This window comes from Somniosus microcephalus, chromosome 32 (genome assembly GCF_052327205.1).
Source record: "Somniosus microcephalus isolate GS21.2 chromosome 32, FLI_Smic_1.0, whole genome shotgun sequence".
Lineage (NCBI taxonomy): Eukaryota > Metazoa > Chordata > Chondrichthyes > Squaliformes > Somniosidae > Somniosus > Somniosus microcephalus.
In genome coordinates, this window is record NC_141018.1 from 7,641,950 (window position 1) to 7,660,948 (window position 18,999).

Consider the following 18,999-nt stretch of genomic DNA (forward strand, 5'->3'; position numbering starts at 1 on the left):
TAAACCCAAGTTCATTCATTCTTTTCTTCAGTGCATATTTAAAAAGGGACAAAAGTCAGCTTTCTGTGCTTTGATCTTTAACCTGCCGAAAAGCCCATCAGTTTCAGTTAAACTCCACATATACCAGTACGCTGGGTCAAAATCCTGGAACTCCGTCCCTAACAGCACTGTGGGAGTACCTTCACCACACGGACTGCAGCGGTTCAAGGCAGCAGCTCACCACCACCTTCTCGAGGGCAACTAGGGGTGGGCAATAAATGCCGGCCTTGCCAGCGACACCCGCATCCCAGGAACGAATTTTTAAAAATTTGCTTGGGTTTCTCGAGGCAAATTTTATTCAGAATGAAGCAGGCCCCTCAAGGTACACACATTAAACTGCACTCCAAGTCCTGAAGTTTGAAGAATTGATTACAAAGCTGCATTAACAGATTTAATATTTGAGCTTCACATACCAGTAGGTGCTGTAACTGCTGCAATCCATACACACTGCATGCTGCAACTTCTCTTTTTCATGCTTTTCTGACTTTTTAACATTGTTGGAATGAATCTGGGCATCTTCATAGTGTTTCTTGGCGTGTCCATTCACATATCTGCAATTAAAACGCAAAAGGATTCAGCTCTCCGTTTTTAAACGCTCACCATTTATTGAGGCGTAGTCCTTTAACTTTCACTTGAGTGCGTGATCTGGACCGACACTGGAACAGCACAGAACTGAGGGAGTGCTGCACTATTGGAGGTGCCATCTTTCGGATGAGACACTAAACCGAGGTCTCATTTGGCCTCAGAATATAAAAGATCCGATAGCACCAAAGAGCAGAGGAGTTCCCCCAGTGTCCAGGCCAACATTTATCACTCAACCAACACCACCAAAAATAGATTAACTGGTTATTTACCTCATTGCTGTTTGTGGTAGCTAGCCATTTGCGAATTGGCTGCCACGTTTCCCACATTACAACAGTGATTACACTTCAAAAGTAATTCATTGGCTGTGAAGTGCTTTGGGATGTCCAGAGGATGTGAAAAGTGCAACATAAATGCAAGTTCTTTTTAATTATATTCCACAGATCTTAGAATCATAGAAATTTATGGTACAGAAGGAGGCTATTCGGCCCATCTATCAACATTTGATATTTAGCCAAATTAACTTTTTTTTTTAAAAAGCAGAACATAAGATTTATATTTTTCCAAATATATTGTGCCAGGACAGCACGAAGTATTAAAATTGGCCTCAGTACCTCCGAAGTAAGAAAACGAGGAAGCACAGAACAAGAAAAGACCATTCCACCCACCAAGCCTACTCCATCCAGACAGTGTAAAAGTTAAACCATAGCAGACTCTGACAAATCCATTTAATACCATGACAAAGTTCTCATAAATACTCCTCGATCCTCAAAGATAATAACTGAGCACAACTCGAGAATATTCATCCAAGCTCTCATTTCGGATATTCCATCCTTGCCCGTCACCCTCCAGAGACAGCACCTACATCAGCACAGTCGACACTGTGTTCTGCAGAGCGTATACTTTGTCGGCCAATCCCTTTACGACCTTTAATCCCATCCCCAGATACGTATCCAGCTCCTTGGAGTTGTTCATCAACTGCTTTTGTTGGGAGTCTGTTTCAGACTCCGAGGAGGTGAAAAATGAAAAGGTCAGCAAGGGTTCCCAAGCCGGAGATCTATCCAAAATCCTTCTAAATAGTCTAGGTTGATCCCTGGGATGAGAGGGTTGTCCTATGAGGAGAGTTTGAGTAGATTGGGCCGATACTCTCTGGAGTTTAGAAGAATGAGGGGATCTCATTGAAACATATAAGATTCTGAGGAGGATTGACAGGGTAGATGCTGAGAGGTTGTTTCCCCCTGGCTAGAGAGCCTAGAACTAGGGGGCACAGTCTCAGGATAAGGGGTCGGCCATTTAAGACTGAGATGAGGAGGAATTTCTCCACTCAAGAGGGCTGTGAATCTTTGGAATTCTCTGCCCCAGAGGGCTGTGGATACTGAATGATTGAGTATATTCAAGGCTGAGATAGATTTTTGGACTCTAGGGGAATCAAGGGATGTGGAGATCAGGCGGGAAAGTGGAGTTCAGATCGAGGATCAGCAATGGCGGAGCAGGCTCGAGGGGCCGTATGGCCGACTCCTGCTCCTAATTCTTATGTTCTTATGTTCACAGATGCTGGGCAAGGACAGGAATGAACTGAGCTGTGAAACATATATACACATGAATTGTCACCTTGGGGGTGAAATGTCAAGGAACAAAAACAAAAGAAAAAGCACCTTGAATACTCTCCCCTGGATCTCCAGAGGAAGAGCAGTCAGCAAACACCCCACCGGATGTGCAGCTGATCGTTCTGGACTAAGGTGGTCAATATTCAATCACTGGTGCGAGTGGAGTTAGCCGATCTCCGCTGGGGAGGCAGTGAAGGCCATGGTTCCCAATCCCAGCCATCAACAGTGGTGACCCTGGCTGGATAGTAGGGAACGGTAACGTAGTGGTAATGTCACTGGGCTAGTAATCCAGAGGCCTGGACTAATGATCCAGAGACGGGAGTTCAAGTCCCACCACGGCAGCTGGGGAATTTAAATTCAGTTCATTAAATAAATCTGGAATAAAAAGCTAGTATCAGTAATGGTAACCATGAAACTACCGGATTGTTGTAAAAACCCATCTGGTTCACTGATGTCCTTTAGGGAAGGAAATCTGCCGTCCTTACCTGGTCTGGCCTATATGTGACTCCAGACCCACAGCAATGTGGTTGACTCTTAACTGCCCTCTGAAATGGCCTCGCAAGCCACTCAGTTGTAACAAACCGCTACAAGAAACAATAAAAAGAATGAAACCGGACGGACCGCCCGGCATCGACCTCGGCACCGGCTACGGACACGGCAACGGCACACCCAGCCCAGTCAACCCTGCAAAGTCGTCCTCCTCACCAACATCTGGGGACTTGTGCCAAAATTGGGAGAGCTGTCCCACAGACTAGTCAAGCAACAGCCCGACATAGTCATACTCACAGAATCATACCTTTCAGCCAATGTCCGATACTCCTCCATCACCATATCCCTGGGTATGACCTGTCCCACCGCCAGGACAGACCCACCAGGGGTAACAGCACAGTGTTATACAGTCGGGAAGTAGTGGCCCTGGGAATCCTCAACATTGACTCTGGACCCATGAAGTCTCATGGCTTCAGGTCAAGCATGGGCAAGGAAACCTCCTGCTGATTACCACCTACCGCCCTCCCTCAGCTGATGAATCAGTACTCCGCCATGTTGAACACCACTTGGAAGAAGCACTGAGAGTAGCAAGGGCACAGAATGTACTCTGGGTGGGGACTTCAATGTCCATCACCAAGAGTGGCTCGGTAGCACCACTGCTGGCCGAGCTGGCCGAGTCCTGAAGGACATAGCTGTCAGTCTGGGCCTGCGACAGGTGGTGAGTGAACCAACACGAGGGAAAACCTACTTGACCTCGTCCTCACCAATCTACTTGTTGCAGATGTATCTGTCCATGACAGTATTGGTAGCAGTGACCACCGCACAGTCATCGTGGAAACGAAGTCCCGTCTTCACACCGAGGACACCCTCCATCGTGTTGTGTAGCACTACCACCGTGCTAAATGGGATAGATTTAGAACAGATCTAGCAGCTCAAAACTGGGCATCCATAAGGCGCTGTGGGCCATCAGCAGCAGCAGCAGAATTGTATTCCACCACAATCTGTAACCTCATGGCCCGGCATATTCCTCACTCTACCATTACCATCAATTCAGGGGACCAACCCTGGTTCAATAAGGAGTGTAGAAGAGCATGCCAGGAGCAGCACCAGGTGCACCTAAATATATGAGGTGCCAACCTGGTGAAGCTGCAACACAGGACTACATGCATGCTAAAAAGCAGAAGCAGCATGCTATAGACAGGGCTAAGCGATCCCACAATCAACGGATCAGATCAAAGCTCTGCAGTCCGGCCATATCCAGTCGTGAATGGTGGTGGACCATTAAACAACTAACAGGAGGAGGAGGCTCCATGAATATCCCTATCCTCAATGATGGTGGAGACCATCACGTGAGTGCAAAAGACAAGGCTGAAGTGTTTGCAACCATCTTCAGCCAGAAGTGCCAAGTGGATGATCCATATCGGCCTACTCCCGGGGTCCCCACCATCACAGAAGCCAGTCTTCAGCCAATTCGATTCACTCCACGTGATATCAAGAAACGGCTGAGCGCACTGGATACAGCAAAGGCTAGGGGCCCTGACAACATCCCGGCTATCGTGCTGATGACTTGTGCTCCAGAACTAGCTGCACCGCTAGTCAAGCTGTTCCAGTACAGCTACAACACTGGCATCTATCCGATAATGTGGAATACTGCCCAGGTATGTCCTGTCCACAAAAAGCAGGACAAATCCAACCCAGCCAATTACCACCCCATCAGTCTACTCTCAATCATCAGCAAAGTGATGGAAGGTGTTGTCAACAGTGCTATCAAGCGGCACTTACTCACCAATAACCTGCTCACTGATGGTCAGTTTGGGTTCCGCCAAGACCACCCTGCTCCCGACCTCATTACAGCCTTGGTCCAAACATGGACAAAGGAGCTGAATTCCAGAGGTGAGGTGAGACTGCCCTTGACATCAAGGCAGCATTTGACTGAGTGTGGCATCAAGGAGCCCTAGTAAAACTGAAGTCAATGGGAATCAGGGAGGGAAAACCTCCACTGGCTGGAGTCATACCTAGCACAAAGGAAGATGGTTGTGGTGATTGAAGGTCAATCATCACAGCCCCAGGACATCGCTGCAGGAGTTCCTCAGAGCAGTGATCTAGGCCCAACCATCTTCAGCTGCTTCATCAATGACCTTCCCTCCAACATAAAGGTCAGAAATGGGGATGTTCGCTGATGACTGCAGTGTTCAGTGCCACTTAGAACTCCTCATAATGAAGCAGTCCTTGCCTGCATGCAACAAGACCTGGATGACGTTCAGGCTTGGGCTGATAAGTGGCAGGTAACAGTCGCGCCACAGAAGTGCCAGGCAATGACTATCTCCAACAAGCGAGAGTCTAACCACCTCCCCATGACATTCAATGGCATTACCATCGCCGAATCCCCCACCATCAACATCCTGAGGGTCACCATTGACCAGAAACTTAACTGGACCAGCCACATAAATACTGTGGCAACAAGAGCAGGTCAGAGGCCAGGTATTCTGCGGCGAGTGACTCACCTCCTGACTCCCCAAAGGGTTTCTACCATCTACAAGGCACAAGTAAGGAGTGTGATGGAATACTCTCCACTTGCCTGGGTGAGTGCAGCTCCAACAACATAAGAAGCTCAACACCATCCAGGACAAAGCAGCCCGCTTGATTGGCACCTCATCCACCACCTTAAACATTCACTCCCTCCACCACAGCGTACCATGGCTGCAGTGTGTACAAGATGCACTGCAGCAACTCGCCAAGGCTTCTTCGGCAGCACCTCTCAAACCTGCGACCTCTACCACCTAGAAGGGCAAGGGCAGCAGACACATGGGAACACCACCACCTCCAAGTCACACACCATCCTGACTTAGAAGTATATCGCCGATCTTTCATCGTCGCTGGGTCAAAATCCTGGAGCTCCCTCCCTAAGAGCACTGTGGGAGTACCTTCACCACACGGACTGCAGCGGTTCAAGGCGGTGGCTCACCACCACCTTCTCAAGGGCAATTAGGGATGGGCAATAAATGCTGGCCTTGCCAGCGACGCCCACATCCCATAAACAAATTTTTAAAAATTTTGCTTCTGTGGATGCCACAACTGAATAATTTGCTAACACCCACTGTCTAGGTTCACATGAACAAAAAGCACATGGGCTGACCACTTGTGAAACTACTTCACAAATCATCACCTTCAGGAGAGGAGGAATGAAGAGGGAGAAAAACAAAGATGTGGAAAAAAGAATATATTACCTTCTTCCAAAGTTAATGACTAGTTGTGTCCATGTAATTTTTGGTCTAATTATCCAGAACTAAGTAACAAAGGCTATTGTTTAATTCCACATGTCTGCTTACACATCAGAGATGGCACGGTTGTTGCTAGGTTAAATAGTCTGTGTTTATTTACACCATGATCAATAAAAGCAAAAGAGCAATTATTTAATTCTAAGTGATTCAGATACAGAATCATGATTAAAGCTAAACAGCTGAAGCACAATTTTCTAAAAAGGAAATAGGCAGATGTGTAATTTGCAGATTTTCAAAGGAAACAGAACAGATACAAGTACAACCCTAACAGTGTTAAAGTAGTTTGTTAGCCTGAGTAGAGACAGGAGCATTTCACTCCCAACTAGAAGCTTGGGAGTCAAGAGTCCCAATAATGCACTCTCTTCATAAACTGGCTGTTAATGTAGATGAGTTTTGCCTGCTTGGCCCCGCCTGCTGGATGGAGGACCAAAAGGTGCAGCAATTACTGGATGGAGGACAGAGGGCGGAAGAAACAGAGGGAAAAAGCTGCATATACGACAGGTCATAGACCTGAAATGTTAAGCTAACCTTTTTCTTTTCTCTACAGATGCTCCTGGACCTGCAGAGGGTTTCCAGCATTTTCTGCTTTATTTTAGATTACCAACATCTGCAGAATTTTGTTTTTTTGTAGAAACCCAGCTGCTGTATTTGAATCGCAGCCCCTGCTGGCTGAACAGAAAGCAGCACACATTGCTGAAACCACACTACAGGCTGCCCTACCCTCCCTGCTGGACAACATCCTGAGGGACAGGTGGCTTGTAAACAGGGGGTGCGAGAGGAGGGATGTTATTTTTAAAAAGTATCCACGTCAAGCTACGATTTCATTAATCCTTTCACCAGCCCAAGTATGGTTTTGAAACGGTTGGAATTTTGCCTTTACGTTTTTATTGAACTACATGAATTCCATTAAAAAAGTTAACAGCATGTAAACACTAAAATTACATCAACTCCATAACACCACAAACAGGACCACAGAATCAAGGGCTTTCCGGAATCAGGAAACTTTGCCCAACTCAAATGTACAAGATGCACTATTGAAATCAAGAGCAAGACCTCAGAAAACAATCTCAAAAGGTGAATATTTTAAACAGCATATAAGATAGACTTCATTTCAATAAAGCCTCAAGCTTATTATTTCATTTCCTGCCCAAATACTTGATTCCAGGTGCATTCTACTCGATTAGTTTACATATAACATGCATTGGTGCCCTTCCCCAAACAGAAAGCTGGAACGTGGCTGAGAGTAAAATCCACCTCCATGTTATTTTTTTTTAAATGGAGTGTCATCTTGTGCAAGCTGACAATCCCTTCTGCCCAGGACCAAAGGAGGAATTGAAAAGACTGGTTTCACTCATTCACCGACAGATATTTTCAATGACATAGTCAACAAATGAGGAAACTTTTGAAGATGAGGGGAGCGATGTAGCAAGGCAGAGGGATTTTTTTTAAAATGCAAAGAGAATGCCACACTGTAGGGCATGGAGCAGAGGGTACAAGTCGGGATTGATTGCAGAAGTAATTAGAGTGGGACGAGGCTGTAGAGGAATTTGTAAACAAGGAGAAGGATTTTGCATTGTGTGTTGGGGACTGGGAACCAATAGCAGCTGTTGGCTAGCGAGTCAAACTTAGTGCTGGATCTCTAGATGAATTGAAATTGTCATAGCTTGGGAGGTCAATTGAGTAGGAGTTGGAGAAGTCAGACTGCTGACAACACAGACACGAATAAAGGCTTCAGCAGAGAAAAGGTAGGGCCAGAGGCAGGCCAGATGTCAGAGATGGGAAAGGTTTTAGGTGATGGATTAATGTGCACTTTAAAGCTCAGAGGGTGGGAGTTTCTGACAAGAACGGAGCAAGATTTTCTCAGTCTAGAACGTGCGGGCCTTCAAGGAGGGAATGAGGTTTGAGAGATTGGGGAACGGGCTGAGGGGAAGGCGGGTGTAAACTGGAGAATGAGGTGGGGTGGGGACCAGACCAGCATTTCCTGCTGCGCCTCCCAGCTCCACAGTAGGGGAAGTAAATAATTTGCTTTGAAAAATGGACGAAACGCACGTAACTTTCTACTCCAGTGTTTCCAAAGAACTTTTGCTGAATGTGGCCCACGCCAAGTACCAGGATGTCAGATGAAGCCCACTATCTAAACAGAGTTCAACAGCCCTGGTCTGGAAAGTTGCCAGCTTTCAATCAGATCTTTAAAAGCTCAATTATTGGAGATAGCTTGCCAGGAATTACCCACTTGCTCTCAAAACGTATTAATGGGCAATGCCACAGAATATCGATTCGTGTCTTTAAAGACAGCACCTGAAACTCAATTGACAAAAAAATGCATCATTCCATACCATTAAACATTAGCCTATTATATTTACACTCAACGGGAAGTTTCATGCTGCAATGTTTTCAGACCACGCTGCATTAAACAAGAGCTTTGCTAGAAGGCAATATTTTAAAAAAGCTATTGAAATGTTTAGCAGTGACTGCAAGTTAAAAATCATGCTGCGATTGCAATCTGCTACCAAGTACAACACGCTATTCTTCAACTGAAGAGATGAGCAAAGCTACACAGCTACCAGTCTTTATGTAACAAACAATATCACTAAAAAGTGCTACAGTCACAGCCTGAGCTTATCTTCAAGACAGTCCGAAAGTCAGCATAATTCTACCATACCTTCCGCAGTGAACACTTGAACACATTAGACAGACCCATGGACTTTTGTTGGAGCGACAAACTGCAAAAAGAAAAGGGAGAGAGACAATTGCTTTACTTTCAGTTTGACAGCGAGTGTTGATTTCTCTTCTAGCATATATATAAAAAACTTCACATTGCAGAGCCATACCAAATCTATCACACTGTGGAAAAGCAATGAGCTAGTTCTCCCTCCCTCTCAACGGCTGTAAGTCTGCAGTGTTTGAGCAGTGGTACAATTTACAGCCTGCGGTATGGCATTCAGACAGCGAGAGCAGCTTTTCATTTCCTCTAGAATCCAATGGTCACTTTTAAAGGGAGGTATTGAAATACTTCTGTCGAGATATCAAATCACTGAAGCTCGCAGCAATTCCCTGACTCACTGCTGATAACAATGGTTGGCCCAGGGGACAGCCCTGTAAATGTAATGCAGTACTTAATCCCCATTTAGGCGATTTTCAGGCTGGGCAGCCAGTCATTTCTGGTAAGGGTCAAGAGTCAGCTCATGACAGAATGGCAGAGCAGACTTGAACATTTTTGTTACCCCATTAAGATTGAATACTGTACAACAACTTTTATATAGCACCTTTAACCTGGAAAAACATTAAGGTATTTCACAGAAGGGTAATCAAAACAAAATGGTACTCTTTTGTATTTATTACACTGTAGAAATAATTTAAGCGGATGGTGGTTATCATAAAGCTTCAACATATAATACAATGAAACACAGGATATTACACTGGTCCGCATTGGGTATTTTCATGCACAAAGCATGTTACACTTTAAGGTAACAAAATGCAGCCTGTTTTGTTGCTGCACTTTTTTGAACTTAAAACAGGTTCGAGATTGCCCCTTAGAAGTGGTCTCACACATCAGGGCTTTAGTGAGCTTTAGTCTCCTTCGTTATACTCCCACCTTTGCACTTGATGTGCACCCAAAATTGATTTGCAGTAATATTAAGAAAAATGGCCGTGGAATTGCACCAACTTATAGTAGAGTTCAAGCAGCAAGCATATAAAGTCTTCAGCATTCCTGTGCAGCATAACCTACTGCTGTTACGCCTCAGTGTTTGTAATGAAACAGAAATTCATCACAAGTGGATTCCCCATTATCCCTCACAGAACATCTCTAGCTTCAATTAAAAGGGCAGTTTCTTTTAAAAAGAGTTACAAGAGCGAGGTTAGAAACAATCAAACAAAATCTTCATTAAATTGACCTAGTCACAGAGGGGAGGGATGAAAGAGCAAAAGATTTAACAGTAAATTGGTTAGAAAACACACTGATGCAAAAATCTTTTTTTTTAAATACATTTCAAACAGTGGACAGAGTCGGCCATGGGGAGGATTTCTGCTGCAGTTTGCACCCACTACTGTATGGTAAGTCGCCCTAATATTCTTCATTTGTGAATGTAGACAATGAGTGCTGGCTAAATATTTGACTATGGAGGGTATCACAGCCAACGCAAATCCAATCCTCACCCAATATCCAGATTGTCCACTGGACCACAATCAGGAGCAGGAGGAACCCTGACTGATTTTTTCCTTCCATCAACTAGGCACAGAAGCCATTTGTAGCATTAACTTAGCAGTCAGGTCTGGAGAAAGTTTCACAGAACATTATAAAAATGCATGCCAAAGAAATTTCAGGAATTTCTCCATGTAAAATACCATCCTACCACAGACAGGAACAAGGTTTACGCAAATGCAAAGTTATCATTTAATCTCTCCTGCCTTCCATCCTATCACAGACCTTCCCTTTTGTTTTATCCTCCCCTCCCCCTGTACTTGTTTAAAAGTCTGTTACATCTCTAACTTTTTCCAGTTCTGATAAAATGTCATCGACCTGAAACGTCAACTGTTTCTCTCTCCACAGATGCTGCCTGACCTGCTGAGTATTTCCAGCAGTTTCTGTTTTTATTTAAGTTGTACAGGTTAGGTTGATTGGCTATGATAAATTGACCCTTAGTGTTAGGGGGATTAAAATGTGTGGGGTTACGGGGATAGGGTGGGATATGTGTTGGTGTAGGGGTTATGGGGATCGGGTGGGATATGTGTCGGTGCAGGCTCGATGGGCCGAAATGGCCTCTATCTGCACTGTGGGGTTTCTGTGTGATTCTGTGAGTGTGATCCTAGCCAACAAGGGGAATAACATATACAGGCAATTTATGCTTGCTAACGGTTATGCTTGGATAATAGCTAAACTTTCAACAACAAGCCCCTGGGTGCTGATTAAGTATTGAAGAAATGTAATAGCCTTTAAATATTTACTAGCAACAGTTAACGCCCAAGGGAGTAGAACATTTGACTGACTGCTCTTTTTCATTATATACATTTTCAGCTACCCTATCTTGTGACTAACAAATCTGGATTGCAGAAATGAGTTCCTGTGGGAGTAAAGATGAGTGGATTTCAATCAGAGCACAAATACACTCAAGGTAATTAAAATCAAAAGGCACATTAACTTCAGCTCAAATGTCAAACTTCAAAATCTACACTTACGCAAACAATGAAACAATGTTCAGTTTCTGAAATCTTATCTCAGTCATGGGGATAGCTCGGGTTGCAGGTTTTAAATGTAGCGAGACCCCAGAAACTATTCTGGCTTCAAATCTATATTTATATGGAGTTCACTGCACAACACATGAACTTGATTTCAATTACGATTTAGGTTACTGGACAGTGACTTTCTACCAGTGAGTCCTCTTCATATCCATTTCAGTTGCACAATTTCTAACCAGAAGTAATTTGCACACACTGTAACTGTGACTGTGTGCACTAGAGCTGGGCTGCAGCAGATCCAATTGCCTTTGTGCTGAGTAAACAGCATATATAATTTTTAATTTTGGTTTAAATGAGGTTTTATTAATACTTTGCAGCTGAATCCATTTCCTCAGGTTTTCCCAGTTGGTTTGCAGGAATCGTGTCTACATGGGCCTCTTTAACACTCTCAGGCAGAAGTATTGCAGACTTCCTGAACTCTAGTCCCATTTGTCCTGTTTTAAAACAAACTAACATTTTTCACACTCCCAAACCAAAGTTTGTGGTGGTATATTTAAGTCCACAGATGAATGCTGACAGATCTATTCATGCATTACCTCAAAGTCTCTAGTAACCATTATTTACACAGAACACCCCATGATGATCTAGATTGGTTAAACCCATGGGTAAAGTGACACCTTAACCTGAAGTAATGATCAGAAAGAAACTAAAATATTTTACGCAAATTAGATTTGATTTCATTTAGCAAAATAACCCCCAGATTTTGTATTAACTGTCTTTCTTTTAACTAGAAATGAAGTGCACATCTGAGTATTGGATCTTTTTGCCTCCAACTAGTTGATCAGTGAGGCCTTTATAATCACAAACGTTACTGCCACTCGTTCTCTCCTGCTTCCACTTTGCAAATATATTAATGTGGGTTACAAGCAGAGCTCCAGACCCATAAAAGAACTAAAAGGATGAGACAGGATCACCATATTGAGATAAGTTTACTACCAGTGCTAGTAGTATTACCATTAACCCTCAAAATGAAGAGGACATAATGAACGAGTGGAACAGGTAAGAGGGAAAGAGGAAAGCATGTTCGCCATTTCACTTTACCTCTCAGCTTTCCTCTTTCACAGAATCACAGAAACCCCACAGTGCAGATAGAGGCCATTTCGGCCCATCGAGCCTGCACCGACACATATCCCACCCGATCCCCGTAACCCCACATATTTAATCCCCCTAACACTAAGGGTCAATTTATCATAGCCAAATCAACCTAACCCGCACATCTTTGGACTGTGGGAGGAAACCGGAGCACCCGGAGAAAACCCACGCAAACACGGGGAGAATGTGCAAACTCCACACAGACAGTCACCCGAGGCCGGATTCGAACCTGGGTCCCTGGCGCTGTGAGGCAACAGCGCTAACCACTATGCCACCGTGCTGCCCCTTCACTGGGGGTTTTTTTTGCCCTCGTTTAAAATTAATTCCTCCCTCTTCTTTGCCCCTCCAAATGTATTTTTGGTGCCTACTTAACTCCTCAGGTCGGTAACTTGCTTGTCAAGCCTCTGTTTGGAGATTTCCATGAAGGGAAATACCTGGGCTTTCTGTGTGTATCCCTTCCCCATCCCAAATAAAAGTGTTAGAGTTTAAAGAACTCCCAACTCCCCATTGTGCACCGATACCCTACCACCCAGTCATGCAGTAAATGAGAAACGCCCCTAACCCAATATCACACTGTCCTTTCCACTTCCTCTCGCAAACACTACCACCACCAGCAGGAAACAGGCCACTTCAAAACAGAGTAAATAGTTCCATGATTGCTTCATCCCTCACAAAGCTATTGTTTAAAAATCACACTTCCACTCTCAGCATCCCCTGCTAATGCCATTGTGCAATGCACGAGATTATGGCATTGGTAATTTCCTTACATTTAGGCAGAAAACACTATGAAACCTGTAAATGCCCTTTTGCTAGTTCAATATTTAAACTTTTATGCAAGTACATGCAATAAAGTAACTGTTCAACAGCAACCGGATCACCAGCAGGATAGCTGAACTCCCGTAACCACACAAGCATTTTAACATATAAATCATTTCAAATAATATAGATATAAGGTATCAATTTTATACTCGTGATTTAGCTTCACATTTTAGAATAAATCTTGATCTTCAGTTCAAAACATGTAGTATAGCTCACCCCATCCTCATAGCTCAATGTGGCATGGCACAGGCATAGAAACCGCTCAGGTTCAATCCTGTACTCACTTTTTAAATTCTTTTATTTATTCATTCACAGGATGTGGGCGTTGCTGGCAAGGCTGGCATTTATTACCCATCCCTAAATGCCTTAGAAGGTGGTGGTGAGCCGCCTTCTTGAACCGCTGCAGTCCGTGTGGTGAAGGTGCTCCCACAGTGCTGTTAGGGAGGGAGTTCCAGGATTTTGACCCAGCGACGATATATTTCCAAGTCAGGATGGCGTGAGATTTGGAGGGGAACTTGCAGGTGGTGATGTTCCCATGCGCCTGCTGCCCTTGTCCTTCTAGGTGGTAGAGGTCACGAGTTTGGGAGGTGCTGCCGAAGAAGCCTTGGTGAGTTGCTGCAGTACATCTGGTAGATGGTACACACTGCAGCCATAAATGTGCTGGTGGGAGGGAGTAAATGTTTACAGTGGTGGATGGGGTGCCAATCAAGTGGACTGCTAATTTCAATTGGGGGGAAGGGGCATGGAGAGGTAGATCTGGAAAATTACAATAAATTTAATTGCAAGAAGTAGGACAACGAGTTATCATCATCGCCTGTAAAAGTGGAAGCAGATTCAATAGTAAATTTCAATGGGGAAATTAGATAAATACGTGAAAAGGAAAAAAATACAGGGCTATGGGGAAAGAGCAGGGGAGGGGAGAGCTCTTTTACAGAGCTGGCACAGGCACGTCGGGCTGAATGGCCTCCTTCCGTGCGGTACCATTCTATGATTCTAACACATGGAATGGGCTCCAAGGTAGAAGAGGTGAACACCTTGGTATTAATTATGCTGCACAAGGGACCTTTAGAATCTCTCTGCATGGATGAACCCATGTGGCCCTCATCTATGATTATCTTGTGATCTTGAAGTTGTATTCCACTGGCTTGAATGAGGACAGCACCGCCCAGTTTATTGTTCCCATTCACAATGTCACACCACAGGCAGTTCTACATTTAAGTCTTCCGCTGCTTTGAAGATCACAGTGACATTACATCACTGGGAAATACCTATTTATAACATTTAGGCTTGCATGACAACTCTCCTCTCCCCTCTAACCATCTATTGTGCACCAATCCTGAAGCAAGTTGCTGGGCTGATGAGACAGTACTATATAGTCAGTATTGTTACTCCACTTCCATACACTCTGACCAACAGTTCACAAAGTCCTTGTGTGTGGCTTACCAGATGAGAGTCAGGTGACAAGTGTGTCTGGGGAATACCGCACTCGAAACCAAAACAAGCCTAATAGGATTAAGTTTCACCTCTGCACCAAGACAGCAATAAAATTCCAAGACATCAGTAAAACATTTACACTCTGTAGATTGGAATAATCTTTGGTATATGAAACAACTGTTTCAAAAACACAACGCATCTTGAACATTTCTCGTATAATTTCAATAAAAAATGTACTTGTACTTTTCGAGTGCTAATTATTTTAATATGCAGAGATAATTTCTTAATAGACTCCCACTCAATTACAATTTTTGATTTAATGGAAGAAATCCTTCTGCAGGCCTGAAATTATTTTAAAGGAAAAATCTTACAGATTTGCCTCGGCGGACAAAAGGAAAAGATTGTTGCCATTCGGAATTTAAGATTAGAAATCCGGCCGGTTGCTTGCGACCGATGAACTCTTGCACGTTCTCCATTCACATTTACAATAAAGACGCACCAACTATATAGTCAACTATATGACAACTATAGTTGTGCAAGATTTCCTGGGTTTTAAAACTAACCTACAGTACTCCCGATTATGCAACACCACCATTCCTTTCAAAACAGAGAAAGCTATTCGTTTTAAGACGTGCAGATTTGAACCATCTAGACGGGAAAGTGTTAAAAAAAAAAGCATCTTGGCTTCGGTAATTTGCCATTAAAGCTGATAACAATTATCACAGGGAAAACTTCACATCACTAATTCGAAAGTCCCATTGTATCCCTCGCCCTCTTGGTGTAGTTAAGACAAAGCTGATTAGATCGCAATCCCATCCTGTCTCCACCGTGCGAGTTTTATCATCATTGTACATAATTCCATGCGCAAGCTCTTGTAAGCAGTATGTAGCATGTAGGAATGCCAGTCTTTGAAAGAGATTGGGGGCGACTTCCGATTGAAGCTAAAGCAGGTCGAGGGGGGAACAAGTTTCTCTCAGACATTGCACTGGGCAGGCCAGACAATGGAAACAATACCAGGCCTAACATTCGAGCAGAGGAAAGCCAGTCTGCTCCAGCCCCGAGTGCCTCCTACAAAGAAAGTCATTGGAAAGTCTACTTGTACAGTAATCCGAGTGGATTTTTTTAATGTTGCAAAATAAACACTGCATTCCTGCAATAAACTGCGGGTTACTGGAGATTAAATGCCTGCCCTAAATCCCGACTGGGTGAATGGTACGTGGCAAAAATGTCAATACACCGGGGTTACTTTAAAAAAAAACACACACACACTGGCTTTGCTGTGCTCTGGTCATTGCACTCAGCAAAAACTTCGCTGTTTCTTTGTTTTAGATGCAGTTTCGAGGGAGTTTGATCCGATTGGGGGGTTACAAAGACAAAAAGTGCAACCCCAAGCCCGCGATTTGCTCAAGAATAAATCAGATTAAAAGCAAGAGGAGGAGGAGAAAAAATCCTTCCATTTGTCTGCAGGGGATTAAAATGTTGCACTGACACCCTGAGTTCCCCCACAGACAGACACACAAAGCCCAGAGACAGAGTGCCAGAGCTCGGAGCGGCCCTGCTTCACCACAAGCAGCAGCGACTTGTCCCTGGGCTTTTTCTGTTGAATTACACACACACAAACACAAGGCCCGGCTCCAGCCTGCTGGTGTAGGCGGCCTTTCCTGGTGGTTCAGTGCGGTGGAGCGCTGTTTTTTTTAAAGCACACACACACCCCATTATACAAGAGATTAAAAAGGAAGACAAGAGTTGCGGCCAAGTGGTGCAGAGAGCGGAACCGTGCGGCACTCACCGGCACAGCACCAGGAGGAGGGCGATCCGTTGGGGAACCTGGTGGAATCCGGCACGATGCAGACGCTGGACGCCAAGTGGGGGCACTCCATGTTGGGACCGGGGGTGGGGGGTAAAGGATGCGGAGAGACTCGGTGTGCAGGGGAGGGGTGGGGATGGGAGAGGGGGCAGGCCGAGGGGAAGGAAGGGGAGGAGGAGAGTGCGGAACTGGCTGCCCGCGGGGGCCTCACTCTCTCTCTCTCTCACTCACTCACTCTCCCTCACTCACACCGCCGCCATTTTCTCGGGCCCAGTCAGTCAGTCAGCGCGTCGCCGCCGCCGCCTCCTTCCCCCAACCGCATTCTCCCCGCCGACCGCACAGCCCGCGCGAAAACACAAGGATTCGAGTGAAGGAGTCGCTGAGCGCTGGGTTGGGTGAGGAGAGCCGCTGCCTGCCGGCCGGCATCGCCTCCGGACACTGCCCTCAGTGACCACCGGCCCGCCGGTCTCCCTGGCAACCATTGTTCCTCACTCCCCCCACCGCCGGAGGTCTCCCTGGCAACCATTGTTCCTCGCTCCCCCCGCCCGCGCCGTTTCCATGGAGATTATTTGTGTGTCTGGGGGTGAGTATTACGTCACACAGCACCCCCCCCCCCGTTTCCATGGTATTATTTATGTGGGGGTAACAGAGGGGCGTCACAATGCCGGAGAAGCTTGAATATCAACACAGAGGGGATGGTAGGGGTTAACCCGGGCCTCGAGAGCCCACCCCACACCCCGGGGTAACCTGGGCCTCGGGGGAGGAGAGCCCCACCCCAAACCCCACACCCTAGGGTAACCCAGGTCTCAGGGGAGGAGAGCCCACCCCACACCCCGGGGTAAGCTGGGCCTCAGGGGAGGAGAGCCCCACCCCAAACCCCACAGTAACCCGGGCGGGGAGGAGAGCCCACCCCAAACCCCACACCCCGGGGTAACCCGGGCCTCAGGGGAGGAGAGCCCACCCCAAACCCCACACCCCGGGGTAACCCGGGCGGGGAGGAGAGCCCGCCCCAAACCCCACACCCTAGGGTAACCCGGGCCTCGGGAGGAGAGCCCACCCCAAACCCCACACCCTAGGGTAACCCGGGCCTCGGGAGGAGAGCCCCACCCCAAACCCCACACCCCGGGGTAACCCGGGCCTCGGGAGGAGAGCCCCACCCCAAACCCCACACCCTAGGGTAACCCGGGCGGGGAGGAGAGCCCACCCCAAACCCCACACCCCGGGGTAACCCGGGCCTCAGGGGAGGAGAGCCCACCCCAAACCCCACACCCCAGGGTAACCCGGGCGGGGAGGAGAGCCCGCCCCAAACCCCACACCCTAGGGTAACCCGGGCCTCGGGAGGAGAGCCCACCCCAAACCCCACACCCTAGGGTAACCCGGGCCTCGGGAGGAGAGCCCCACCCCAAACCCCACACCCCGGGGTAACCCGGGCCTCGGGAGGAGAGCCCCACCCCAAACCCCACACCCTAGGGTAACCCGGGCGGGGAGGAGAGCCCACCCCAAACCCCACACCCTAGGGTAACCCGGGCCTCGGGAGGAGAGCCAACCCCAAACCCCACACCCTAGGGTAACCCGGGCCTCAGGGGAGGAGAGCCCCACCCCAAACCCCACACCCTAGGGTAACTCGGGCCTCAGGGGAGGAGAGCCCCACCCCAAACCCCACACCCTAGGGTAACTCGGGCCTCAGGGGAGGAGAGCCCCACCCCAAACCCCACACCCCAGGGTAACCCGGGCCTCAGGGGAGGAGAGCCCCACCCCAAACCCCACACCCTAGGGTAACCCGGGCGGGGAGGAGAGCCCACCCCAAACCCCACACCCTAGGGTAACCCGGGCCTCGGGAAGAGAGCCCACCCCACACCCCGGGGTAACCCGGGCCTCAGGGGAGGAGAGCCCACCCCAAACCCCACACCCTAGGGTAACCCGGGCCTCAGGGAAGGAGAGCCCACCCCAACCCCCCGGGCCTCAGGGGAGGAGAGCCCCACCCCAACCCCCCGGGCCTCAGGGGAGGAGAGCCCCACCCTGGGGTAACACGGGCCTCAGGGGAGGAGAGCCCCACCCTGGGGTAACACGGGCCTCAGGGGAGGAGAGCCCCACCCTGGGGTAACCCGGGCTTCAGGGGAGGCAAGACCCAGGGCGTAACCCGGGCCTCAGGGTAGGAGAACCCCCTGATAACCCGGGCCTCGGGGAAGGAGAGCCCCAGGGCGTAACCTGGGCCTCGGGGTAGGAGAGCATGCGGGGGTAACCTGGGCCTCAGTGTAGGAGAGTCCTAGCGTACCTGGGCCTCGGGAGCAGAGCCCGGGGGTATCTGGGTCTCGGGGGAGGAGAGCCCCGGGGTATCGGCCTCGGGGTAGGAGAGTCCCGGGGGGAGGGTACCCTTGGCCTCAGGGTAGGAGAGACTTGGGTACCTGTGCCTCAGGTACCCAAGTGCTCCTCCCCTGAGGCCCGGGTTACCGTGGGGGTGGCTCTCCTCCCCTGCAGGAAGATAGCAATAAATTGGGCAGAACAGTGGCAAATGGAATTTAATCCGAAGAAGTGTGAGGTAATGCATTTGGGGCGGGCTAACAAAGAAAGGGAATACACATTAAATGGTAGGACACTGAGTAGCGTAGAG

The 18,999-nt window shown here is 47.4% G+C and overlaps 1 protein-coding gene across 2 annotated transcripts in view; it reads right to left on the minus strand.

Moving 5' to 3' along the window:
- The window catches only part of usp3 (ubiquitin specific peptidase 3), a 90,611-nt gene extending 73,716 nt beyond the window's left edge, over positions 1 to 16,895 (minus strand). Inside the window, exons 1-3 of one of the 2 annotated variants that reach the window (XM_085972049.1) lie at positions 16,371 to 16,895; positions 8,661 to 8,721; positions 453 to 590 (exon numbers count right to left, since the gene is read on the minus strand). In XM_085972049.1, coding sequence (XP_085828175.1) covers positions 453 to 590; positions 8,661 to 8,721; positions 16,371 to 16,461 — 290 coding nt within the window. In that variant the 5' untranslated portion in view covers positions 16,462 to 16,895. The remainder of the gene's footprint in view (positions 1 to 452; positions 591 to 8,660; positions 8,722 to 16,370) is intronic. The other variant, XM_085972048.1, reaches the window with a different exon arrangement.
- Positions 16,896 to 18,999: the final 2,104 nt, after the last annotated feature.